The 24,994-nt window shown below is 35.0% G+C and overlaps 4 protein-coding genes across 4 annotated transcripts; 1 reads left to right on the top strand and 3 right to left on the bottom strand.

Moving 5' to 3' along the window:
• Positions 1-11,280: 11,280 nt before the first annotated feature.
• On the bottom strand, positions 11,281-14,429 carry LOC11422927 (uncharacterized). The gene is made up of 10 exons (XM_024785439.2): positions 14,371-14,429; positions 13,681-13,846; positions 12,881-13,606; positions 12,567-12,773; positions 12,404-12,484; positions 12,217-12,303; positions 12,001-12,141; positions 11,800-11,921; positions 11,639-11,717; positions 11,281-11,536 (listed from the first exon to the last, which is right to left on the bottom strand). Exons 1-10 carry the CDS (start codon positions 14,427-14,429, stop codon positions 11,390-11,392), a joined length of 1,815 nt encoding a protein of 604 aa, XP_024641207.2. The 3' UTR covers positions 11,281-11,389.
• A 785-nt stretch (positions 14,430-15,214) lies between these two features.
• On the bottom strand, positions 15,215-16,824 carry LOC120575939 (uncharacterized). Its single transcript, XM_039826832.1, has 2 exons — positions 16,700-16,824; positions 15,215-16,358 (listed from the first exon to the last, which is right to left on the bottom strand). Exon 2 carries the CDS (start codon positions 16,350-16,352, stop codon positions 15,906-15,908), a length of 447 nt encoding a protein of 148 aa, XP_039682766.1. The 5' UTR covers positions 16,353-16,358; positions 16,700-16,824; the 3' UTR covers positions 15,215-15,905.
• A 3,462-nt stretch (positions 16,825-20,286) lies between these two features.
• On the top strand, positions 20,287-21,777 carry LOC11422346 (polyubiquitin-like). Its single transcript, XM_024786241.2, is given in 3 exon segments — positions 20,287-20,382; positions 20,687-21,245; positions 21,248-21,777. Coding segments are annotated over 2 exon segments (915 nt in total). The 5' UTR covers positions 20,287-20,382; the 3' UTR covers positions 21,604-21,777.
• Positions 21,778-22,180: 403 nt separating this feature from the next.
• LOC11409076 (18.1 kDa class I heat shock protein) lies at positions 22,181-22,877 on the bottom strand. The gene has a single exon (XM_003619655.3). The coding sequence runs from the start codon at positions 22,816-22,818 to the stop codon at positions 22,339-22,341; it is 480 nt and encodes a 159-aa protein (XP_003619703.1). The 5' UTR covers positions 22,819-22,877; the 3' UTR covers positions 22,181-22,338.
• Positions 22,878-24,994: the final 2,117 nt, after the last annotated feature.

Here is a 24,994-nt window from a genome sequence, read left to right as displayed (position 1 = left end):
CTTGAACCTCAGCCTCTATCCTTGTACGCCATTCCTGGTCATCTTGAACCACCGGGTGTGGTTGATGTTCCACTTGGTCAGCAGCCGGTGCGTCGTCTTCAAGATGCTGCTCTTCTGCAACTTCTGGATCTAAATCAGAATAAATCCAATTTGCTGGATTGGATGTGTCGGTCCTCTCTGGATTTGGCAATAGAAACGCGTCTTGTTTATCAACCCTCAATTGAAATTATTCTCTCCTCCCGCCACTTACATCCTTAATCATTTTCATCTGAATTAGTGTCTCAATCTCAATTCCCTTGTAATCCTTCATTGGAGGTTGGTCAGAATAATATTTTATTCCTAACTTCCTTACAATGTAATCGATTGGCCCCCCGACCACAATAAGACCAGCCTCCTGTGTTGTAACATATGCCATATGGCTTAAAAGATAGTATCCCGTGTCTACCTGACACTTGTTAACCATAGCCCATAAAAAGAAAAGTTCATCGGTCCTAACTGTAACCGTTTCCTTCCGACCAAATAAGCTGCAAGCCATAACCCTGTGAATGTAGCGGAAAACAGGGTTGTGGATTGAACTAGCTTTAGCAGATCTAGCCACAAATTTTGTCCTCCCAGAGATTTTAAGCCAAAATTCATCAGAGTCATAATTATCAGGCCTAGTATTTAGGTTACGAGAATCTTGGATGAATCCCGTGGCTGGGAAACCCATCCGTTCGTTAAACTCAGGTAGGGTCATGCTAAACTCTATGTTATTCAAGCTAAATGACACAGTGTGTTGTGGTTCATCGATATTCAATTTATCTTTGGTAAAACACAACGTACTAAGGAATTCTAGGGTAGTGTGTATATATGTGGAGTGCATATGCTCTAATAATCTCTCCAATCCTATGTTTTTAGCCAGAAGTCTAACATTTTCTATCATACCTAATGTATTTAACGTTGTTTTATCGGGATACCTGCTGAATGCAATTCCCCTTGCAGCGAGTTTGTTGTACCTCTCCCTTTCCTCCGATTTCTTGAGGATAATCCCAAGCTCATTAGTCTTACCCTTCTTCTTCCTTCCGTCCGAAGAGCCAGCATCATCAACAACTTTTTTCCTCTTTAAATCAGATGAAGCGTCATCAACACCTTCTTTTCTCTTGCTCGCCATTTTTTAAATTCTCAAAAGGGTACAAAATATGGGTTTTGAAGATTGTTGGGTTTTGACCTTAAATTTTGGTTGTGGAAAGGTGAATTTATGTTGGGTTTAGTGTTTGGGGATGAGGATTTGTGTTTGGGTCTTGTTTAATCTTCAATTTCGTTGGTTTTGAGTTAGGTTTTTTGACCACACGAATTTGGGAATTTATATGATGATTGGATGAGTTTTGTGGAGGTTTGGAAATGAATGTGGCAAACTTGGTGGTTGATGTTGTTTTTGTTAAGATTTATTGAAGTTTTGAGAAGTAAAAACTGAGATTGGGTTGGGAAATAAGTTGATTGATAGGTTAATGGAGGTTTAGGTTTTGAGAGAATTTGAAAGAGTGTTTGTTTGAATGAAGAGCGGTTTGGGTGGGAACTGATAAAGTAACATCGAGCACGACCGTGTTCGTTAATGACACGGTCGTGTCATTATTGAATGATATTTTAAAAAAAAAGTGTTGGATCTAGGAATTGAACCCAAACCCTCCACCTCGCAAGCACACATTCTTAACCAATAAGCCACATGGGGCGCGTTCGATAAGTAATTAAGTTCACATGTATATATTACTTATTAGGCCGTTTTTTAATTTTTTTTTTCTTCTTCTTTTAGTCTAATAGAGTAAATGAGTAGTTTTTCGTCACAAAAACGAATTGACATTAACCTATAATACATTGTTTTGAAAAAATAAGCAGTGCACGATCGTGTTGCATATTAACACGGTCATGCAAGGTTTCACCATAAATATCCATGTTAACACTCCCAACAACACCTTCAAGCAGGCATTGTCCTTCAATTGATATTAAAGTTAGAGAATTGTTGTTCCCACATTTGGCATTGTCCTTAAATTTGAAAAGTGAATAAATAAGATAATTATTGTTCCATTGAAAACAAAATATATGTTATCACATTACATTGCATTAGACATTACATTATATTCCGAAATTTACATTTCAACTGCAACAATCATCTTACCACTGGGCAAATTCAAACTTGCTAAGCAGCAGGACTCCAGTATTCGATCAGGATCTTGAACGGTGGTATTCAAGTGTCAAAAGAATGAGGTGCATTCCTTGACACTTGAATATCAACGTTCAAGATGCTGATCGAATATTGGGGTCCTGCTGATTAGCAAGTTTGAATTGCCCCATCCAGCGTAAGACAATTGTTGCAGTTGGAATGTGCATTTCAACCACAACAATTGTGTTACCTTTGAATGGGATAAATTCAAACTTGGAAAACAACAGGACTCAAGCACTTCGCCAAGCACTTCATGTTTTCCCTTTGAAAAGAATAAATTTTTGTTAGGCTTGCTTTAGATGATGGTATTCAAGTGCCACCGAATTGAGGTTCAATCCTTGACACTTAATACCTTCATCTAAACCAGCATAACAAGAATTTGATATTTTCAAAGGAGAAACATGAGGTGCTTGCGAAATGCTCGAGTCCTGTTGTTTGACAAGTTTGAATTACCCCATTCAAAGGAAGACAATTGTTGTAGTTGGAATGCACCTTACCCTAACTAATGACGATTTTATGGCGGAATCAAACTTTTGATGATATCTTAAGTTGATCTAAGCAACTTCACCCGCATACCAAACGTGTTCCACCATCGTTGTGTCTCTGAGCTTCTCCCCCGTTGAATTGCGTATGAACGTTGATCCACCCGGCCATTGTTTTAAATCTACACAATAAGAAACAAAAAACAATCAATAAAAAACTTATTCAAACATTTCGTCAAACACTTGATGTGCACGTAATACATTGACTCTTAAATTCATAAAAATAACTCTAAAATTATAAATGATATAGTCTTCTTACTAAAATAAAATAAAAAATTAGTCATGTAAATCTACTCTAAAACTAACATCTATCCTAAAAATTAATTATAACATGTAAAACTAACATCTATCCTAAAAAAATTAGTCTTCTTAAAGTTTATTTGTTTTTTTCATTATACGTTTCACTTCATCAAAATACTAAAAATGTTGAAGGAAAAAGAAAATCATATCTATCACACTAAACTTATTCACACCTTGTAGAGTTTGTAGGTGTTCAAGTTTTTGAGAGAGTATTCTTTCCTTCAAAAAAAAGGGAGTACTGCTTATAGAGTTTAGAGAGAAAGTATTTTGGGTAGAGTATTTTCTTCCACTAAAGTCTCAAAGGGTGTGATTGAAACTATTTATAGAAATATTGTACTACTATTTTCCAAAATGACATAAATAAATTGTTACTTTATAATATAGGTTAAAGGTTTTTATTGATTGGATAGCACATTCATTTGCTTTTTGAATACTTTTCATGTTGGCATGCATGTGTCTTTCAACTTCAATCTCAGAGATTCACATTCATTTGCTTTTTGAATGCTTTTGATGTTGGCATGCATATGTCTTTCAAGTTCAATCTCAGAGATTCACATTCATTTGCTTTTTGAATGCTTTTCATGTTGGCATGCATATGTCTTTCAACTTCAATCTCAGAGATTCCCTAAATTGGATGGTCCCTCACTCAACCAATTTTTTAACAAACAGTACCCCACATGTGTTGTCCTATTGTCATTGGTAATATATATTAAAAACTTTAGATAAACAAAAAAAATAAAAAAACATTGTCCTGAAATTTATGCACGGTCGTGCGTTCATATGACACGATCGTGCATATATTCACTGGAATCAAACATTATAACTCCTGGTTATTAAACACGACCGTGCATTAAAATGACACGACCGTGCCAAACATCAATGGTCCCCAAAATGAGAATTCCTGCGAAAATAAAAAAGAATAAAAAAAAAAGGTTTTTGGTCGTGGGAATCGAACCCAACCCCTCCACCTCCTAAGGACATATTCGTTACCAATTAGCTACATGGGGCGCGTTCATTAAGTTTTCAACTTCACCTGTGTATATCCTTACAAAAGGAGACATCCTGTCAAAATGAAAAAGAATAACAAAAAAAAAAAGGAGGGGTTTTCGATGGTGGGAATCGAACCCAACCCCTCCACCTCCTAAGGACATATTCATTACCAATTAGCCACATAGGGCGCGTTCGTTAAGTTTTCAACTTCACCTGTCTATATCCTTAAAAAAGGAGACATCCTGTCAAAATGAAAAAGAATAACAAAAAAAAAGGAGGGGTTTTCGATGGTGGGAATCAAACCCAAACCCTCCACCTCCTAAGGACACATTCTTTACCAATTAGCCACATGGGGCGCGTTCGATAATTTTTCAACTTCACCTGTATATAACTTTTACTATGGCATCATTTAATATTGGGGTTTGGTAGAACACACCCACTTGTTTTTGTTAGAAGGTGTGTTATAGCAACATACACCTTAAGGTGTATTTATTAACTTTTTAGTTATAACTTGCTAAAATACTCCTACATAAAAACGGTTGGGTGTGTTCTAGCAAATCCCTTTAATATTAATTTCATTTATAACATTTAACATTATAAATGAAATTATTGAATAAGAATCCTTTATATTTAAACTTAATTAAGTTCATTTTTAATCATACCTAATCTCATTTAATATAATCATTTATAACAAAATAATTAAATCTTTTAATCATTAATGTTCTAATCATTATATCATTAATGATTTCTCAACAACACACAAAACCACACCTTTTCCCCCAAATCATTTTCACGTGTTCATTATTCTCAACCTTCTTGTTATTCTACTTCATTCTTCTTCTTCATCGAAGCACTAGCACTAGCATTCTCAACCTGTCCAGATCTACACTAAGTATAAGGTAATTAACCTCCATTTCTTCTATCTCTTTTACTTAATTTCATGCATGCATTTGGATGCTATTTATTGAATGTTGAAATAGCTAAATTATTATATTCATAATGATTGTTGGCTTATTTTTGTTATAGTTATTCTTAAGAGTATGAATGAATGTCTGATTTGTTGGGTGTTCTTTGTCCTGCATGTTTGTTAAATGGAAAAGGGGCTTCTCCTTAATTGCTATTAGGAAATGTAAAATACCACTATTTTGGTTTTTTTGGTTGCTTATCAATCTTGTGTTAGTATGTAAATGAACCCATAACCTTTACCATAGTCAAAATATAAGTGGGTTTTTAATTGTTGTTACTAATACTAATATATTTGTATAATTAATCCATGAAAATTGTTACTACTACCCTTTAGAATTTAACTAGTAATTTCATTTTTTTTGTTTTCAACAGGAAGAGAAATTTTGAAAAATGGCTTCTAAGGGAAAGGGTGTTCATGTTGGCGGCACTTCTTGCGGAACGAAGAAACAGGGTAAACTAAATGAGAGGGGACTTATTCTAAACAAATCTGAGAGGGAAAGGTACAAAATGCTTTTGAACAGAGACATTGTACCAAATAGGTATCCCGATTCAACAGCTTTACAGGCATTGGGTATAGACGACAATGTCACAACATTAATTAGTAACATTGGCTGGAAATATTTCGTGGGGGAGACGCACTTCACCTTCGAAACGAGTACATTTGAATTTTTGAGTACAGTCAATTTTAATCATGATACACACAATACCACACACCCAAACCACACTGTTTCATTTAGTTTCGGCAACGTGGAATACAACATGTCCCTCACCGAATTTAGTGACATAATGGGATTTGAAAGCACGGGGGTCATTCATGTATCCCGTAACCATGATGCCATGCACCGAGGATATGACAAACATGGGTTTTTGTTTCAAATAACAGGCCGAAAACGTTATGAATGTAAAACTGCCAAGGCCAGCATGATACAAAACCCAGTTTTCCGATACTTGCATAGAGTAATGGCATGCACCATTTTCGGTAGGCCGGAAACTGCAACAGTGAGGTCTGATGAGCTATTCCTTCTATGGGCTATGGTTCATAAATGTCCTGTAAACACGGCCTATTACTTATTAGACCATCTGACATATGTGGCGGAACAACCCAAAGGTAAGATAGTGGCGGAGGGGTTGGTAAGTTTCATAGCTTGGAAGCTGCGAGCAAGAAGTGCAACACATGAAATTGGAATTGATGGAAACTATACCATTGATATTGATTTCTGTAAACAGATACATATGGTAAGGGATCTAGATGGGAACAATATGAATTTTATATTGTTGGTATTCGGTGAAGATTCAATCTTGTTGCCAGATACATCGAGAACTGACGTAACAATTCCGGAAAATTGGCTTTATATAGATTTAGATTCCCGGGTACCTAAAGAGGGGCCTGCCAAAGACGAAGAAATGGGTGATTACCGGGAGGATAAACAACCAACGGAGGGTTCAAAAGATGACAATGATTGGCGTCAAAGGATGGAGGCGAAGGTTGACAGAACGTATGAGGAGGTTGCACTCGTCAAACATATGCTTGCAGCAACAATGCGACAACTCAACATCCAATATCCCCCCCCCCCCCCCCCCCCCCCTAGTCCATGATAATAAAGTTACACCTATTCAAGTTTATTGCTTTGTTTTGGCTGCATTTTGAATGTACTCCTTTAAGAGCTTTTCAAATTTCCATAGGGTATGTTATGAACAATGATCCGATTATAATTATGGTGTAAATTATATTTGATCTTTAACTTGTTTGCATGCTAACATAACACATTGTTTTTTTTTGTACTAATGATGGTTGTTGAAACTGGATAATGCCAGAAAATGCACGACCGTGCCAAATTCACGCACGACCGTGCACGTAACCAATACAGGAAAAAACCCTACCTGATAGATACACACGACCGTGCGTTTAACATGCAGGGGCGTGGGTTTTTAAAAAGACATTTACATAACAAATTCCAGTAAGTTACGGCACGACCGTTTCAACTAATAGCACGGTCGTGCGACATCAATTATACTACAAACCCATGAATAACACACTTTAAGCACGACCTTTTCAAACCATAGCACGGTCGTGTTACTACAAATCCTTCCTTTTAAAAATAATTAACAAAATACTTATTTCATTCAGTACAATACAAAATTGGCAAATTCTATGGTACACCAATGAATTTGGGTGTATCGGTACACCAAGTTGTAAAATTAATAATAATTCAGTTGTTTTTTTGAAGAAAAATAATAAATTTTCTATCATTGACAACTAAGATAATTAAATTTTATTTACCAAAATCTTTGACGAAATAAAAATAAATTTTTAAGAATTTTTATTACTCATAACAATGAATATTGATAACTAAGATACTTTTTTATTTCATTAAAGTGATCGTTAATTTATAAATTTTGTGCAACAAGAGTACCGGTACACTCAAAATTGTGGGTGTACCGTTGAAGTTCCCTACGAAATTATTAATTTCCTGATAAAATTAAATCTAATATTTTCTTATTTCAATATCAACGGTATATTCATCGTTGACTTACAATATAAATAAATATTATTATTATTATATTACAACAACAAAACATATTTTATATTTTATATTTAAACATTCATCATTTATTCAATTTCTCATATAATTTAATTCATTTTCAGATTTTATTTCTAATTAAGTTATTCACCCAACACTTTAGTCTCCTTTTCTCCCTCCTTCCTTCACTTCATCTCACATTGAAGTACCATTAACATACAACACCCTCTATTGAAGTACAAATTTTCAGAAATTGTTAGTCACCATCAACCTAAACATTAAGTTAAATTTCAGCTTCCTCAACAACATTGTTCAATTTTATTTCACATTTCATTACATTTTGGAGATTGCAACTTAGTTTGGTTTCTAGATCTACATTTATTAAAGTTGTTGGTTCATTTATTAAATCTTTATAGTTGAAGGTATGTATAAGCTTGGTAGATATGATGAAGTATTGCTGTTGAATACTAGTCTTAGGTTTCATACCTGAAGTCCTTGTAATAGTATACCCAACCTTATTTTCATTCCGTGTTTGGCTATCCAAGTGATTGTGTCTAATTCAATTTATGTATGCATTAGGAACATCAAAATGGATATGAGTGAAATTCTTGAAATTTTACAAGTTTCAAATGTGGGCAACATTACCGGGGAAGGCAACATAGGTGAAGAAGGTTCAGAGGTATGTGATAGTGATTACGTTGTTGTATAAAATATTATACAAGTTGCATATAATAGGGAAAAGCGTATGGTAATTACGATCGTTTGTTTTTTCAATTACTAAGTTATTTACCATGTTATATTCTACAGGACTTGGATAGTGGCTCTTGTTCGGAGAGTGTTGTGTGTTCCTCGGATGATGAAACGGAAGACACGTTCAATTCAATGTATGAGTGCAGTTTTGATGATGAATTTGCGGTCGATTGCACGACTGACTTTGAGAAAATCAATTTCAAGGAATTAACCTACGATGAAATTATGATGTACCATTTTCCGGATCGTGTAGTTGCATTCAAGTTTTACAATATGTACGGTTGTGCGCATGGATTTGCTGGTAGAAGAAGCCGCGTTGTTAAGAACAAGGATGGCGATGTTATTCAACGATCGTTTTTTTGCCATAGAGAAGGTCTCCGGGATGCAAGGAATCTCAATACTCGTGAAAGAAAAAGAGAGCACAAGCCAACTACTAGGTGTGGATGTATGGCAAAAATTCAAGTACACGTTGATGATGGTAGTAATCGGTGGTACATAAAAATGTTTGACGATATTCATAATCACACATTTTTGGATGAGAAGTATGAGGGGATGCTACCTGCACATAGAAAGATGAGTGATTATGACAAATTTCAAATGAAAGCAATGAGAAAAGTTGGCATTCCTACGTCACGTATTTATGGTTTTTTTGCCTCACAAGCTGGTGGATTCAAAAATCTTGGATATTCAAAAAGGACCATGTACAATGAGCAATTCAAGGAGAGAGAGAGGAAGACATCTGATGCAGATGAAGCGGTTGAATTTTTGAAGGAATTGTCTAGGACGGACGATATGATGTACTGGAGGCACACTGTGAATGAGGACGGAACACTTCAACATTTATTTTGGTGTGATGGTGTTAGCCGTATGGACTACAAGGTGTTTGGAGATGTTTTGGCATTTGATGCTACTTATCGGAAAATTAGATATAATACACCGTTAGTTATTTTTTCCGGCGTAAATCATCACAATCAAAGTGTAATATTCGGCCGTGCAATTGTTGGTTATGAAACTGAGGTAAGTTACGTGTGGCTCTTGCAACAATTTCTTGAGGCAATGGACGGAAAGGCATCGGTGTCGGTTATAACCGACGGAGATTTATCCATGAGAAATGCTATCAGAAGTGTAATTCCACATGCTTATCATCGTTTGTATGCCTGGCACTTGGCAAGAAATGCATCAAGCAATATCAAAAATCCAAAATTTGTCCCAAAGTTCAAACAATGTATGTTTGGTGATTTTGATATCCAAGAGTTTGAAAGTAGCTGGGTGAATTTGGTTGCTGAATTTGAGTTGGAAAATAACAGGTGGATTCATGAGCTCTATGAGAAGCGGCATCAATGGTCAACTGCCCACATTCGGGGTACTTTCTATGTTGGGTTTAGAACAACCTCAAGGTGTGAGGGGCTTCATTCTGAATTTGGAAAATATGTTACCGTGTTGTCAAATCTGGTGGATTTTTTAAATCATTTTATCCGGTGGCTGAGTTACGTCAGATACAGAGAAATAGAGGCGGATTATGCATCTTCCATTGGTGAAACCGTTCTACAAACCCAACATAAAAGTTTAGAGAGCTCAGCAGCAAAAAACTATACAAGGTCAGTTTTCAAACTATTTAGGCCTGTATTGGAGAGAGCTTGTCGTTGTAAAATCGAAGGAACTTTCTACAACGGTTCCATTTTTCATTATATTGTTTTCAAATACCCTAGAGATGACATCCATTGGACTGTTTCATATTGCCAAGAGCGATTAACATTTGAATGCTCTTGCAAGAGATTGGAGACATATGGTGTTCCATGTGAACATATCGTAGCTGTTTTAGTGAAAATGAACATAAGAAAATTGCCGGAATCTGTTGTGTTGGAACGATGGACCAGACGTGCTAAAGATGTAATCAATGCCGAAAATGGTAATAGTTCAACTCACCGGGATCCAGCATTTGTAACTACGTATGTTATGTTTCTAGAGCGTTGCAAGAGGATGGCAAATGCAGTGTTAAAGTGTGGCAATCCAAACTATATACACAAAACCATGGAAATGGTTGAACAACACACTGATAAATTGGAATCATACAACAGGGGTGAAGTTGATGAGATGTTTGATAGGTTTCCGGAGACAGGAACAAGTTTAGGTAATCCGCAGCGCCTCAGAAAAAGAGGTGGAGCAGCACCCGGTTCTTCAACTAGACGTGCAACTGCGGAATAAAAACGGAGTACGCCTAAATGTGGAATATGTGGCGGAAAGGGACACAACCGCGTGTCATGTCGGTTCCGTAACCAAGAAACTCATTCTTCAACTTCCAATCATGAGGAGGAATTTTATGATCATAATAACGATGACTGGAACGTTCCTATGGTATGTATTAAAGTGTTATTGTATTATTTTGAAATGTCAATAATCGTATCAATGTTTTAAACTAATTTAATATTTTTTGACAATGTAGGATGACTTAAATTAAAAGTGATAAGCGATGGAGGAGAACGAAGTTTGAAGTATGTTGTTGTGTGTGTTCTTGTTTGAGTTCCATGAAACTCAAAAGTTGTCATTTTTAAAATTATAACACGCACGGTCGTGTGCATGAATGACACGATCGTGTGAAAATACACTGGAATCTAAAACGCGTAGTCGTGTGTAAAGAAACTGGTCCTGAGTAGATGTTGAATTTGCAACGCCCGGTCGTGTGTAAGCATAACATGGTTGTGTGGACATTAGTTTATATTTCCTTGGTCTATTTTGGTATTATAAGACATTAGTTTATTTAGTAAATAAATTAATTTTAATATTTAGGCACAGTCTGTCGTATTCATTCGATCGTTTTCAATTTTTTACTTTTCAATCAAATGTACATTAAACGTGAGGTGAATTTTCGGACATAAAAATATGAAATATTAATTAATTGTTCCACAGTAACACTAAATCTTGTTCATGAGTAACATGATTTTTGTTCATGAATCATATTACAATAATACAGAACAACAAAATATATGGGCCCTTTAGCCAAAACAAAATATATGATGGCACCCAAAACCAAAAAATCTTGTCTCATCTTCGTATCAGAACACACAATTGACTCCAAAAAAATGGTTGGATTGGAGATGAGATAGATTAGCTACACACAACCATTAATCGGTATCCAGATCAATGGGTTTCTTCTCATTCCTGGCCTTCAAAAATTCATCGGTCTTTTTCTGAACTTCATAGCGGAGGGAATTTTCATCCCCAATCAACAGTTCAGCCGCAGTGTTCAGCCGCACAGATTTTACGTCCATCTACAAATAAAGTGCTTAGTAAAAAGATTGACATAAAGATGGAATGTGGAATTAGTTTAGACCAAATAATGATATATAATTATTATATTTTATAAAACTTACGATCCTAAGAAAATTTTCCGGTCTATAATAATGTTCCATACTTAGCCAGTGCAACACCCATACTCCGGAGTTTTCACTGCTGCAGTGATAACAACTATATTATATCGCACAACAGAAGCACACTAATTGATTCATTAATTTTAAAAATTACAATATCTTACCTACTACAGCCATCGATCATTAAATTAGGCCGGACAATTTCAAACTTTTCAAACTCTTGACTCTTCTTGGGAAAGATCGTGGAGTATTCATCACAATCCACAAGGCGATGTAACAACAATCCCTAATATAAAGTGGACTTCAATGTCAATGTTTTCGAATAATAGCAAGTATCTATTTAAAATAGTTTATATGTTATTTACCATTCTTCTAATCTTGTAATGTCGTTGCTCCTCGGTTAGTCCAGCTGGACAGTTAGAATCAAGGTGATACGTTATTCCGCTTGGAACATGTACCACCATCGAAAACCAATGACCCTCCGCACCCCTCAATGGGATATATATCTGTAATACAAGATGTCACAGTGGTTATAGATTGACAACGAGTAATCTTTTAAAAATTTTGATTTGTATACTTACAAACTGCACTTTAGCGAAAGGGGCCATCCAGTCACCACGGTACTTCGCTCTTATGTGTGGTAACGATAATCCATCCTCGAAATCAAACTATTTGTAAACAAAATAATATCCCATATTATGCTACTACTTTGCTTTTTAAATAACTTATAAAAAATTTAACACTATAGTAGAGAAACTATAGGCAAACCGCAAATGATGGTGGGAGGCACCAAACAGACTGCCTCAAGGTGTGTCTACATGTTACTCTTGCCGCTGCCAATGCAATGACCTTGCAATGTATACATTTTGTAAGTTTACCTAATGTTCCCAAAATAACTCAAACTCAAATTCAAGGTAATCTGCGTTCTTACCAATTCAGTTATATGTACATCAGGGAGGAGACATTGAAGTTCAGACCTTGTAGATGCTAGACTCATCGTCAACACAAGTGTCTCGTTAATCAAATTAACTTCGGATGATTTTTGAAAAAGGAAGGAGCAAACATGTGCATTCCTAAGAGCTCGTTTTGTTCTTTCGTCAAGAGCAACATTCTTGGTGTCAAGAGCAATTTCCTTTCCCTGCAGTGTAAACCATGGATTGTTATACGCATGCAAAACACCAGTCATATATAGTTATCATCTTACATAATCAACAACAGCATTAGTTGAATATTATTTATTTTTACCTTGGGTGTAACCCCACCTTTCATCCTAGCACTTCTTGGAGTAGCTTCTTCCCGCTGTCCTTTTAATTTCTTCGCCGATTGACGAAGTTTGGCGCTCTTTTTCGAAGAATTACTTTGTGTTGGCTTTAGTGTCGCCGAAGGGGTGTGAAATTTCAATCTCTTGTGAACACCACTTTCTGGAACCGTAGATGGTGCAGTTTGGCTAAAATGTTGAGGCTTTCTTTTGTAGTCGCTCTTTGTGATGAGAAAACTTTGTTTACCGCTAGTCCTGCCTTTCGGCGTTGTCTCTTCCTCGAGCCAATGGTCTGGTACGAAAGCTTTTCCCACACTGTTTGAAAAATTAGTCTTTGAAAAGTTGACATCAACATCATGATTGTCAAAAGTTTCCATTCCACCAAAGACACTACTGCTCCTACCATTAAACACTACTTCTTTAGATGTTCCCTCGGCAGATTTATCACGAACAAAACCTTGATGAATATATTTGCCGAAAGATTCACCAACTTTCTCAGTTTCACGACTCAACCCTAATTCAGCTAACTCCTTCGCAAACCGTTCTTGTTCGGTTGGCACAGGTGGTTCCTTAAATTCTTCCTCTTCACAGCTTGTTGATGAACCACGAATATTACAAAAACATTTAGAATTTGCTAACATTTCAAATACCTCAATAGAGGTTTGAATCGAAGCAATGTTGGTCCTCAATAAGTTGAAGTCCATCGTTAATCCCTGTTATCCCGTAAATACGTTAGGAATGTAGTAATAGTCACGAGAAAGGAAGTCACAATAACAAAATGTTATACCGTTTCAAGTGTATCTTGTTTCTTCGACACTTCGATGAGCAGGACTTTCAAGGAGGTCATCTCTTCCATGACATCTTGAATAGTTGGTTCTTTATAAGCACCAACAACTTCCTTGTTGGCAATACATCCAGAAGTGACATCTTCCACTTCTATATAGTTGTCATCTCTTTCATGAAATAGTTGTTATCAATTAAAAAGTTAAAAAACAAATCATATCTATATCATCAACAACACTTGAAAGTTGTAGTGAAAAAATCATCAACAAACATGAAGTAAAAAAATCATTACAACAACATCTCACTTCATCAATATCTAAAACTTCATCCATATACCAAAAAGTTTATTTCTTTTTTCAAATATCTAAAACTTCATCCATATACTAAAAAGTTTATATCTTTTTTCAAATTTCTAAAACTTCATCAATATACTAAAAAGTTTAAGTAAAAACGTCACCCCTAAACATGAAACTTCAAACATGACATCATCAAACAAAAGCTCAAAACTTGAAAGTTTCTTTGAACTTCAAATACCTAAATACCTAAAAGTTCATTTATTTTTTTCATTATAGTTTCACTTCATCAAAATACTAAAAATCTTGAAGAAAAAAAAAATCATATCTATCACACTACACTTATTCACGCATAGCAACAGCAAAATACACAAATAATATGAAAAAATAAGTTAACTCACGGCAGAGCAGAAGGTGTTCCTATTTGTTGAGGGTTGAGTGCATGACCATTTTCTTCCATTGTAGGTGTTCAAGTTTTTGAGAGAGTAATCTTTCTTTCAAACAAAAGGGTACTTGCTGATAGAGTTTACAAAGAAAATGGTAGAGTAATTTCTTACACTCAAGTCTCAAAAGGTGTGATTGAAACTATTTAGGGAAAGTTTTATCTTTATTAATTTATAATATTGGTGTCAATCTCCAATTGGTCCAAATTGTTAATAATTGTATATTTATTTTAAAATTGTATACAACCAATAATCAGGAATCAGGACATAACTTGATTTTTAAATAAATATGGTGCTAATATTTTCCAAAAATTACATAAATAAATCATGACATTGTAACATAAAAACAAAAAAAAGGTGGTTAACGGTGTCATACCTATTTTTTCCATTGGGAACGAAAATTTGACTTCTTATAAGATTTCCGCGGCCATCCCCGAATCCATTCTCTTCATGTGCACTCCAGCATTTATAACGATTGTAAGATGATAGCAGGATTAAAATGTCACATGAATTTTCTCTACAAAATACAATTGAAAGCATGATTATTATGTAAGAAATTTCTTCTCTATGCAAGACAATTTATCAAACAAATTGTAAAATAAAACTTTCTTCTCTATTACAGTCTACTAATTTTTTAATATTTTTGAATAACTTGTCTGTTATTTTATTTCTTTATTTTTTACTCTTATATTAAGACAGAAATTTGTTTATTTTTTTAATTAAAACAATCAATTAGTCTTCTCTTCTTTTGCTTATGGTACAACATTTATATTAATTTAGAAAAAAATCACCACAACTGGCATAGCTGTTACTAGCTGTTAATTTTGCTAAAAAATCAACCAAAACACTCAACCCCCATCACAGCTAGCTAGTAAAGTGTACAAATCTGATAGCAAAGCAATTATCCAGCAGACAAAAGAGTTCCCTCTAAAACTTTTATTTTCATAGCTTAAATTTGTTTGACAGCCTTGCAACATAAAATAATTCATATATAGTTGGATAATTCCTTAACCTCCATTAAACATAATCAAATACAAGATTAAACATACTTAACTAACTAAAAACCTAAACTAAATACGGAAGAAAGTACAAATAAATTGACCTGAACATCACGCACGACCGTGTTTTATTATGACACGGTCGTGCGCAAATTCACTGGCTTCAATCCTTCTTTTTGTTCTGAATACACACACGATCGTGCATAATATAGACACGACCGTGTTTCACTTCCCTTCTCCCATTCCATCTTCAGAACAACATGAACCAAATAATTCTTCTCAAGTTTTAAGGAATACCAGCCAACCAAGCATGAACAACATCATGAGCACAACCAATTTCAGCTTCCACAATGAACTATTTGACCATCCTACCTCTTCCTTCAGCAAAGATACCTCATCATCTAGACTTTCTTTTACTAAAAACAACTCCTCCATGACAATCTTCTTACAAATGGCAATTTCCAGATCCACATTTTTTTTCACTTCAAGCAAATTTTATTTGTTTTCCTCGTCGGCCAAATGCACTTGAGCTTCTAAGATTTTACTCATTTTTAAAATCTCCACCCCAAATTCCTTCTTCACAGTGTCGATCTCTTCCTCCATTACTTTTTTCATCTCAGCCAACTTACCTTCAAGTTCTTTCTTCATAGCATCAAACTTCAAAGCTTGATCAGCTAGTGCACCATGCAATTCATCATCAATCTCCATCATTCTACTATCCACCTTTTGTGTAGTTTCTGTTTCACATCCAATAGGTTCACACCATAGAAAAAATCCACAATTTTCTTCTGGTTTCTCGTGCTTGCAACGGTAAAACAACCGATTACGATTTTCCTCAGTCATTGCGACCTTAATAACAGCTACATTTCGACAGAAGCAAAACTTCTTGGAATATCTAATCCAACCACCTTTGTTGCTTGATGAGGCCTTTGATCCATTCATGGTTCACTGATAAAATCACATTTTCAGTTATCGGCATAACAAACCATCTCAAAAATAATTCAATTTCAGAAATAACTATTATAATTAAAATTAAAGAACTTCATTATCAAACCCCAGATTCATTACAAAACAACACATTAAAATAAACTGCAATTTAGAAAATTTACCCTTTTGTTTAGATTTCGGTTAAGGAAAAAATTCAATTGACACCAGATCAACAACATATATTCAAAGTAAACTTATGTAATTGAAATTGAAAGTGAAATTGAAATCGAAGAATCACCCAAATCGAAATTGAAAAACAACTTTTGTAACCTATAGAAACTATGATTAAAAGGTACACTTACGTTGAAGAGAAGAACATGCTGAACCTCGGATGAAGAGAATAAGTTGGTGAAGCTCGCGTGAGTAGCTTCAAGAAGAAGGTCAGGAAAGATGAAGAAGAAGGTCTGGTAGTGGTTGTGGTTGGTGCAAAATCGTAAATGAAATAAATGGAAAGAAATGGAAAGTGGTTGAGGTATTTTATATAGACCCTAACCCTTCTCATCTGTTTGGATTGTTAAAGTATAAGGTTGATGAAATAAATGGAAAGAAATTTATGTAAAAGAATGAAATAAGATCATTAAATGTTTGTTTGGTAGTTGATGGAAAAAAGGTTTATATGTTATGTTTGTTTATAAAGAATGTTTGGTTGAATAGAAATTGGATAGATGTAAATATATTTTTTTACTTAAAATATTAAAATTGTGACTAATAAAACTATCTAATGACTAATCAAGCTTACATCTATAACCCTGATAACAATTTTGTTATAACTAAACTAATCCAAAGATTTCAAAACGACTTGTCAAATGCACAACTGTTACCCTTACTTAAAGAATATTGGAATCAAAGTACTTTGATGAACGTATTCAAAGTACTTGGATAACCATCCAATCACTAATCAAACTATTGTTATCGACTAACTAACCTTACAAATCTATATCTACTAAAAACCCTAAACCCTAATTATAATATTCTTCCACCTAAACTACTTCGAAGATTTCAAAACGAATAATCAAACTCAAAATTCTTGACCTAACTGAAAGAATATTGGAGTCAAACTACCTGCATGAACGTTCAATGAGAAAACAAGCTTGCAGATCTAACCCTAATCACAAGATTCTATGATCTAAACTACTTCAAAGATGTTAGAATAACTAATCAAACTGAAATAATCTTGCAGCGAAAGTACTTGGAACGTTCAATGACTAATCAAACTCTTTATCAACTAATCAATATCTTTACTGACTAATCAAACTCTTTACCGACTAATCAAGCTTACAGCTCTCAACCTAATAACAATATTCTTCAACATAAACAACTTCCAAGATGTCATAACAACTAATCAAATTCACAACTCTTACTATAACTGAAAGATCTTGTAGACAAAGTACTTGGATGAATGTTCAATGACTAATCAAATTTTTCACCGACTAATCAAATTAACAACTCTCAACCTAATGACATGATTCTTTGTCCTAAACTATTTCCAAGATGTCATAACGACTGATTAAACTATTTCCAAGATGTCATTTTAAACTATTTCCTCCAAGTAAACTAGTTACTAAGTTGACTAGTTTATGACGGGATACTTCGTCCGATCGACTTAGCTCCCGGAACTCGATATGAGAAATATCAAGTTTATATATCCTTTTAGGTCTTAGAAGGTCATTTTGAACGGTCGGATTGATTGTACTTGTTGCTGTTCAGGTCATAGGCACGTTTAGGTCCTCTGAGTAAACTAGTTACTAAGTTGACTAGTTTATGACGGGATACTTCGTCCAATCGACTTAGCTCCCGGAACTCGATATGAGAAATATCAAGTTTATATCTCCTTTTAGGTCTTAGAAGGTCATTTTGAACGGTCGACTTAGCTCCCGGAACTCGATATGAGAAATATCAAGTTTATATCTCCTTTTAGGTCTTAGAAGGTCATTTTCAACGGTCGGATTGACTGTACTTGTTGCTGTTTAGGTCCTCCGAGTAAACTAGTTACTAAGTTGACTAGTTTATGACGGGATACTTCGTCCAATCGACTTAGCTCCCGGAACTCGATATGAGAAATATCAAGTTTATATCTCCTTTTAGGTCTTAGAAGGTCATTTTCAACGGTCGGATTGATTGTACTTGTTGCTATTCAGGTGATAGGCACGTTTAGGTCCTCCGAGTAAACTAGTTACTAAGTTGACTAGTTTATGACGGGATAGTTCGTCCGATCAAACAAGTAACTCTAACCCTAATGACAAGATTCTTCGACCTAGACTACTTCTAAGATTTCAAAACGACTGATTAAACTCGCAACTCTTACCCCAACTTAAAGAATATTGGAGTCAAAGTACGTTCATGAACGACCAACGACTAATCAAAGACTTTATCGATTAATCAGGCTTACAAGTATCACCCTAATGACAAATCTAACCCTAATTCCAATATTCTTTCACCTAAACTACTTCAAAGACCTCAAAACGACTGATCAAACTCACAACTCTAGCCTTAACTTCAAGAATCTTCAAGTCAGACTAATTGGATGAACGATCACTGACTAATCAAAGTCTTTATCGACTAACCAAGACTTCAACTATAACCCTAATGACAAGTTTATTTGACCTAAACTAATTCAAAGATTTCAAAACGACTGATCACACTCTCGTCACCAAAATAACCTAAACTTGACATTTTAAATTTATTAATTAATTAATCTATGTAAACGAGGATTATCTAAAATGATCATTTTAATTTAATTATGTAAGTCTAATTAAAACAATAAAACAAAATCCAATTATTAACTAAATTTTCTCAGTTTACAACAAAAACTTCTACTAAATTTTTATTCTTTTTTTATTTAATGTATATTTAATTTATAAATATGATTTATCGTATATTTAATTTATATTATGAATTAAGAAAAATTGTAGAATTTTCTAATACCATTAATCCCAATAGAAATCGACACACGGTCGTGCACTACCTCGACACGGTCGTGCTCGACCCTTGTTCTATTCGACCCGGTCGTGCTTAACGTTGGCGCGGTCGTGCCTACGTTATGCACCTGATCCTGCTAAGCCCAATATAAAGCCCACTAGAATAATTGCCAAAAAAAACCATTTAAATAATCAATTTTAATCCACGCGTGGGACCCGCCTGCACAAAGACAACTTGATGGCAGCAGGTCACCTTTCCAGTTTTTCCAACAAATCCTGACCATTCGAATAAAATAATAATAAATCAATGGTCCAGATTTGCTTTCAGGTTGAAAATGCACAATTTGTGCACGGTGCACAAATTGTATGTTTGTCCATACCAAACGGTACCCTTACAATGAGCTGCATACTCTTGAGAAGTATTCAAACACGGCTTACGACAAATATGACACAAAAACAAAGAAAAAAAGAAAGAGAAATGATATTTGTACAACCATTATGTGACAATTAGACAACTTTCACTCTCATACTCACATGAGATTCTTATTCCCTCTCTTACTTTTTCTCTCTCCATTGTTTTTGACTAAGAAGAGAGAAAATCAAATCAAAGTTGTCACCAAAATTGTCATCAATTAGATGTACAAATATCACTACTCAAAAAGAAAACCTTGGTTGTAAGAATCTTGTGGAGGCGGTGCAAGTCAACAGATTCTACCGTGCCGTATACTAAGGGTTAACAGGTCACACTTTATCCACGTGTCATGTTTTTATTGGTAGAATTTCCGTTACCGTAATTAAACCTCCTATCGTATTTTGCTATAAAACCACCGTTCCTTAGGTTGCAGAGAACAGAAAAAGAGATTCATACCAAACCTAACCTAGCACACAACACCGTTCGTTTCAATTCAAGGTATCATCTACTTTTTATTCTCATCCCAATTAACACTTCGATTATTATTAGCTAGTATCGTTTATGTCTAATTTGAATTTGATTTAGGTTTTTAGACATCAATTATTAATTGGAGCTGTTAGAAATCGAATTATAGGGCTTACCGTGTTTTCATAAGGTAGGTGATCAATTTTATTTTATTTTGATTAAAGATGATCTTCTGATCTGTCAACAAGGGGTTAGGTGTACAGATAAATTGTTTGATATGAATTATGTATTGTATGAATTTGAAATTTCCTTTAATTATATTAGTCTCTGGATATTCATTCAATTGATTTAATTTGAAATATTTATATATTATATATATGATAGATTCATATATATATATATATATATATATATATATATATATATATATATATATATATATATATATATATTTTGGATTATATAGATGATTGAATCATTTGTTTTGGGTGTAGATGCAAATATTCGTCAAGACTCTTACTGGCAAGACCATCACTCTCGAAGTTGAGAGTTCAGATACCATAGACAATGTTAAGGCAAAAATTCAAGACAAGGAAGGAATCCCACCTGACCAGCAGCGTCTGATTTTTGCTGGCAAGCAGCTGGAGGATGGGCGTACCCTTGCTGATTACAACATCCAAAAGGAGTCCACCCTCCATTTGGTGCTCCGTCTCCGTGGTGGGATGCAAATCTTCGTCAAGACTCTCACTGGAAAGACAATCACCCTTGAGGTGGAGAGCTCTGATACTATTGATAATGTCAAAGCCAAGATTCAGGACAAGGAGGGTATCCCCCCAGACCAGCAGAGGCTCATTTTTGCTGGAAAGCAGCTTGAAGATGGCAGAACTCTTGCCGATTACAACATCCAAAAAGAGTCAACTCTTCACCTTGTCTTGCGCCTTCGTGGTGGTATGCAGATTTTTGTGAAGACCCTCACCGGAAAAACAATTACTTTGGAGGTAGAGAGCTCAGATACTATTGACAATGTGAAGGCCAAGATACAGGACAAGGAGGGTATCCCCCAGACCAGCAAAGGTTGATTTTCGCTGGAAAGCAGCTTGAAGATGGCAGGACATTGGCTGATTATAATATCCAGAAGGAATCCACCCTTCATCTTGTTCTTCGTTTGAGGGGAGGTATGCAGATCTTTGTGAAGACTTTGACAGGAAAGACCATTACATTGGAGGTGGAAAGTTCAGACACCATTGATAATGTTAAGGCAAAAATCCAGGACAAGGAAGGAATCCCACCAGATCAACAGAGGTTGATCTTTGCTGGGAAGCAATTGGAGGATGGAAGAACCCTTGCTGACTACAACATTCAGAAAGAGTCTACTCTTCACCTTGTTTTACGTCTTCGTGGTGGATTCTAAGTATGTCAGTGTTGCAAAGCTGTTTTAGGATGTGTGGAGGCTCTACAGATCTTTGGTTTTATGTTTTAGAACTTGGGTCTATGGTCTGTAACGGCCTTTGAAAAACTATAGTTTGATGTGGGTTTATGTTTGTTTCTGTTGTTTTACTAAATAAATGTGGATAATTTGCTTTCACTTTGGAATCAAGTGATCTTAGTTGTTTTATCTGAGGTTCCCAAAATTACCTGCCATTTGATTATAGACATTCGAGTATGCAAATTTCTTGTTAATAAGGTGACCTTTCGAGTATGCAAATTTCTTGAACAAAGTGGGGAAACGCAGATGTTATTGACAATCAAGTTGCAAATACTATGTAATCTTCACAATCATCACAACACACATTACATGAAGCATTACAATATCGAACTATTTTCTCAAGGGAAAAACAAAGAAATGTAAGGGTGAAGTCAACGAGACCCATATCAAAGTGCTAAAATTTGATTTGAAGCTTGAAATTTAAATTGAGTGTTAAATGTGAAGAGTGAAGAATATGTTACGATTGCTTTGTATAGGAATATGCATTAAGAAGATCAACAACTATTTAAAGCGATTTACTTATTTATTTAGGCATTAACATTGCACATACATCATCATGTCTCTTGCACAAGCAAACATCACACAAAAGGTAAACATTACAGACGAGACTTGGTCTAAGTACAGAGCTGAAACAACAGAGTAACTAAATTTGTTCCGAGTTTAACCAGAGATATCAATGGTCTTCACTTGAGGCTTCTTAACTTCTTCCTTAGGGACAGTGACAGTGAGAATACCATTCTCCATTGCAGCTTTCACTTGATCCATTTTCGCATTCTCTGGTAATCTAAACCTCCTCATGAATTTTCCACTGCTACGCTCCACACGATGCCATTGATCATTCTTATCTTCTTTTTCAACGTTCCTCTCACCGCTTATCTGAAGAACCCTATCATCTTCAATTTCAACCTTCACTTCTTCCTTCTTCAGTCCAGGAAGATCAGCCTTGAACACATGTGCTTCTGGGGTCTCCTTCCAATCGATCCTGGTGCTCGCAAAAGCAGAATTCTCCTGAGGGAATGAAGAAGCAGAAAGTGCAGAATTGGTTAAAGGAAAATCCTTGAAGGGGTCCCAAACGTCAAGGGAAAATGGATCAAAAGTGTTGCTCCTTCGGCCACCAAAGAAACTTGGAATCAGCGACATTGTTCTGCTGTGTTGTGTTTGATGTGAATTGAGAATTCTGAAAATGAATGAAAAATGTGTTTTCTAGTAAAGCAAGAGGGATTCGCCGAGTATTTAAAAGAAGTGGATGAGTAATCTAGTACGTTCCAGAAATATTCTATAATTAACGAACTTTCTGGAAAATAAGAAACATTGTAGAGTTTCTTCCACAGTCAACTAGAAGTCTCTAGATCATGACTTCCTCCACAAAACATGTAGTAAAATTAGGCATAAATTATCTCTAGAAATAATATTCAATTAAATATAAGCAAAAAAGTCAGATCAATTAAACTTATCTTTCTTGAAATTGCGGTGATTTGACGTCGACGAAATCGAAGTAAACAATTACGAAACCATGAAAGGAGATAACCTGCCAAACAGTAATCCATTATATAACATAAGGCGTGACAAAGTCACTGTCTTTAAGAATTTATTCGCCTCATAAGCGCATATCCTCCTAGGATACAACATGTTCTTCCCTGATGTGATACAGAACAGCTTGCATCTGATAAACACAGGAGATGCAACCCAGAATTAAAATATTTTGGAGGAGAAAAAACTATATTTGAGAGAAGAGTTGTTTAGGTTGCTACTAATCAAAGGTTAGAAAAGAAAAAAGCTTAAATCCTCTTTTTCTTTCCCGTGAAAATCATTTTTCCAAGCAAGCAGTATCATTGTAATGCAAAAATAAAGCCCTAATAATAGCTACTAAATTGTGAACGTTATGAATTAAGTGTAACTGTCTTTGACTCAGTAAAAAAGTAAATGTGCTGAAAAAATAATATTTAATTGCATTAACTTTTGAAATAAAATAAAACTCTAAAATTACAACAATCCCCCACATATTTCAAAAAGTTAAAATAAAATGTTAAATAAAGTTTTTCTTAGGTATACATCGTAGATGTAATGCATCGGAACGGTGTAGCAAGCTATGGAACCCATCCTAGACTAATGAGAGTTAACACACAGTGAATTGGTTTAGCAAGCTATGGAACCCCAAGACACTTGTTGTATGCAAGAGGTCTCACAATCACATTACACCCCCATAATTCTTGCTGTTACGCGGTTGTGCGCTAATAGGCTGTGCGCGTGCCTGGTATTCGTGAGTGCTCTAGAGACCCGCCACGGTCTCATGCAAGCGGCCCCACTTGACACTCATATAGGTGATTCCATCTAGTGTATGCTACAACCATACACCACCCATAAAGGCTTATGGTAATCATTAAAAGCCTTTAAAGTTTATCCCTCAATTTTATATTATTTAGCACATCTCATCCATTATCATACACCATAGGAAAGAGACAACGTTATATTAGTGCTCACAGAACTAACAAGTAACTTGTTTTTACCCATTGAACCTTCTTCATGGGATCTCCAATCACAAAGGTTGGGTTTCCATTACTTGTCGTTTTCGAGTGGCAGAATCTCATTTTCCTAAATTTCTTCCCAAGGGTTTTTATATACGGATCCGCTAAATTCACAAATATTGACTAAGACGTCTCTAAGTCAATTAACCTCGTATTTCATCAAGTTTATGAAAATAAACTTGGATTACATAATAAACTAATACAAGTCGTTGTCTATTAAGCGACAACATGTTCATCAATAAGATAAATCTACTTATAGATTTATTCTCATTGGATTCATATCTATTTGACATCTTTGTATTATTTTAATACAAAGGTTTATCCAATCAGTAAAAATATCTAATATATTATCAAACTAATTTCCATAATATATGTCATCAGGTCTACTTAGATAAATACTAAGCGACAACATCTTCATAAAGGGGGAAATATATTTATGATTAATTTTATTATACATGTCTACTTGAAAAACTTTCAGGCGACAATATCCCCTACATAAGCCAGATATATTTTTCTATTCAAGTCTGCTTGAATTCTTTTTCAAGTGACGATGCCCCCACATTCAGGAAAATAACACATAGGTAAATCAAACATCATCGTATTATTTTACTACAATGGATAATCCACAATATTACACCAAATATTTTACGGTGTATCTTAATATATATATCTCTTGAGTTTAGCAAGTGCCACAAAATTATATTCAGATCTACTTAGATTATTTCTAAGCGACAATATCACACTTGTTTTACTCATACACATATAGGTATCACAGTGGATTTCTTAATAAC

This window comes from Medicago truncatula, chromosome 6 (assembly GCF_003473485.1).
Source record: "Medicago truncatula cultivar Jemalong A17 chromosome 6, MtrunA17r5.0-ANR, whole genome shotgun sequence".
In the NCBI taxonomy this organism is placed as follows: Eukaryota; Viridiplantae; Streptophyta; class Magnoliopsida; order Fabales; family Fabaceae; genus Medicago; species Medicago truncatula.
Note: the sequence above shows the minus strand (reverse complement) of the source record. Positions and strands in the feature narration are given on the sequence as shown.

Excerpts from the sequence above, each read along its gene's own strand:
- LOC11422927 (XM_024785439.2), bottom strand. The coding sequence starts at position 14,429 with ATGGAAGAAAATGGTCATGCACTCAACCCTCAACAAATAGGAACACCT. Across the intron at positions 13,607-13,680 it reads AACAAGATACACTTGAAACG|GGATTAACGATGGACTTCAA; the intron begins GTATAACATTTT and ends ACGGGATAACAG. Across the intron at positions 12,304-12,403 it reads GCCTCCCACCATCATTTGCG|TTTGATTTCGAGGATGGATT; the intron begins GTTTGCCTATAG and ends GTTTACAAATAG.
- LOC120575939 (XM_039826832.1), bottom strand. The coding sequence starts at position 16,352 with ATGAATGGATCAAAGGCCTCATCAAGCAACAAAGGTGGTTGGATTAGA.
- LOC11409076 (XM_003619655.3), bottom strand. The coding sequence starts at position 22,818 with ATGTCGCTGATTCCAAGTTTCTTTGGTGGCCGAAGGAGCAACACTTTT.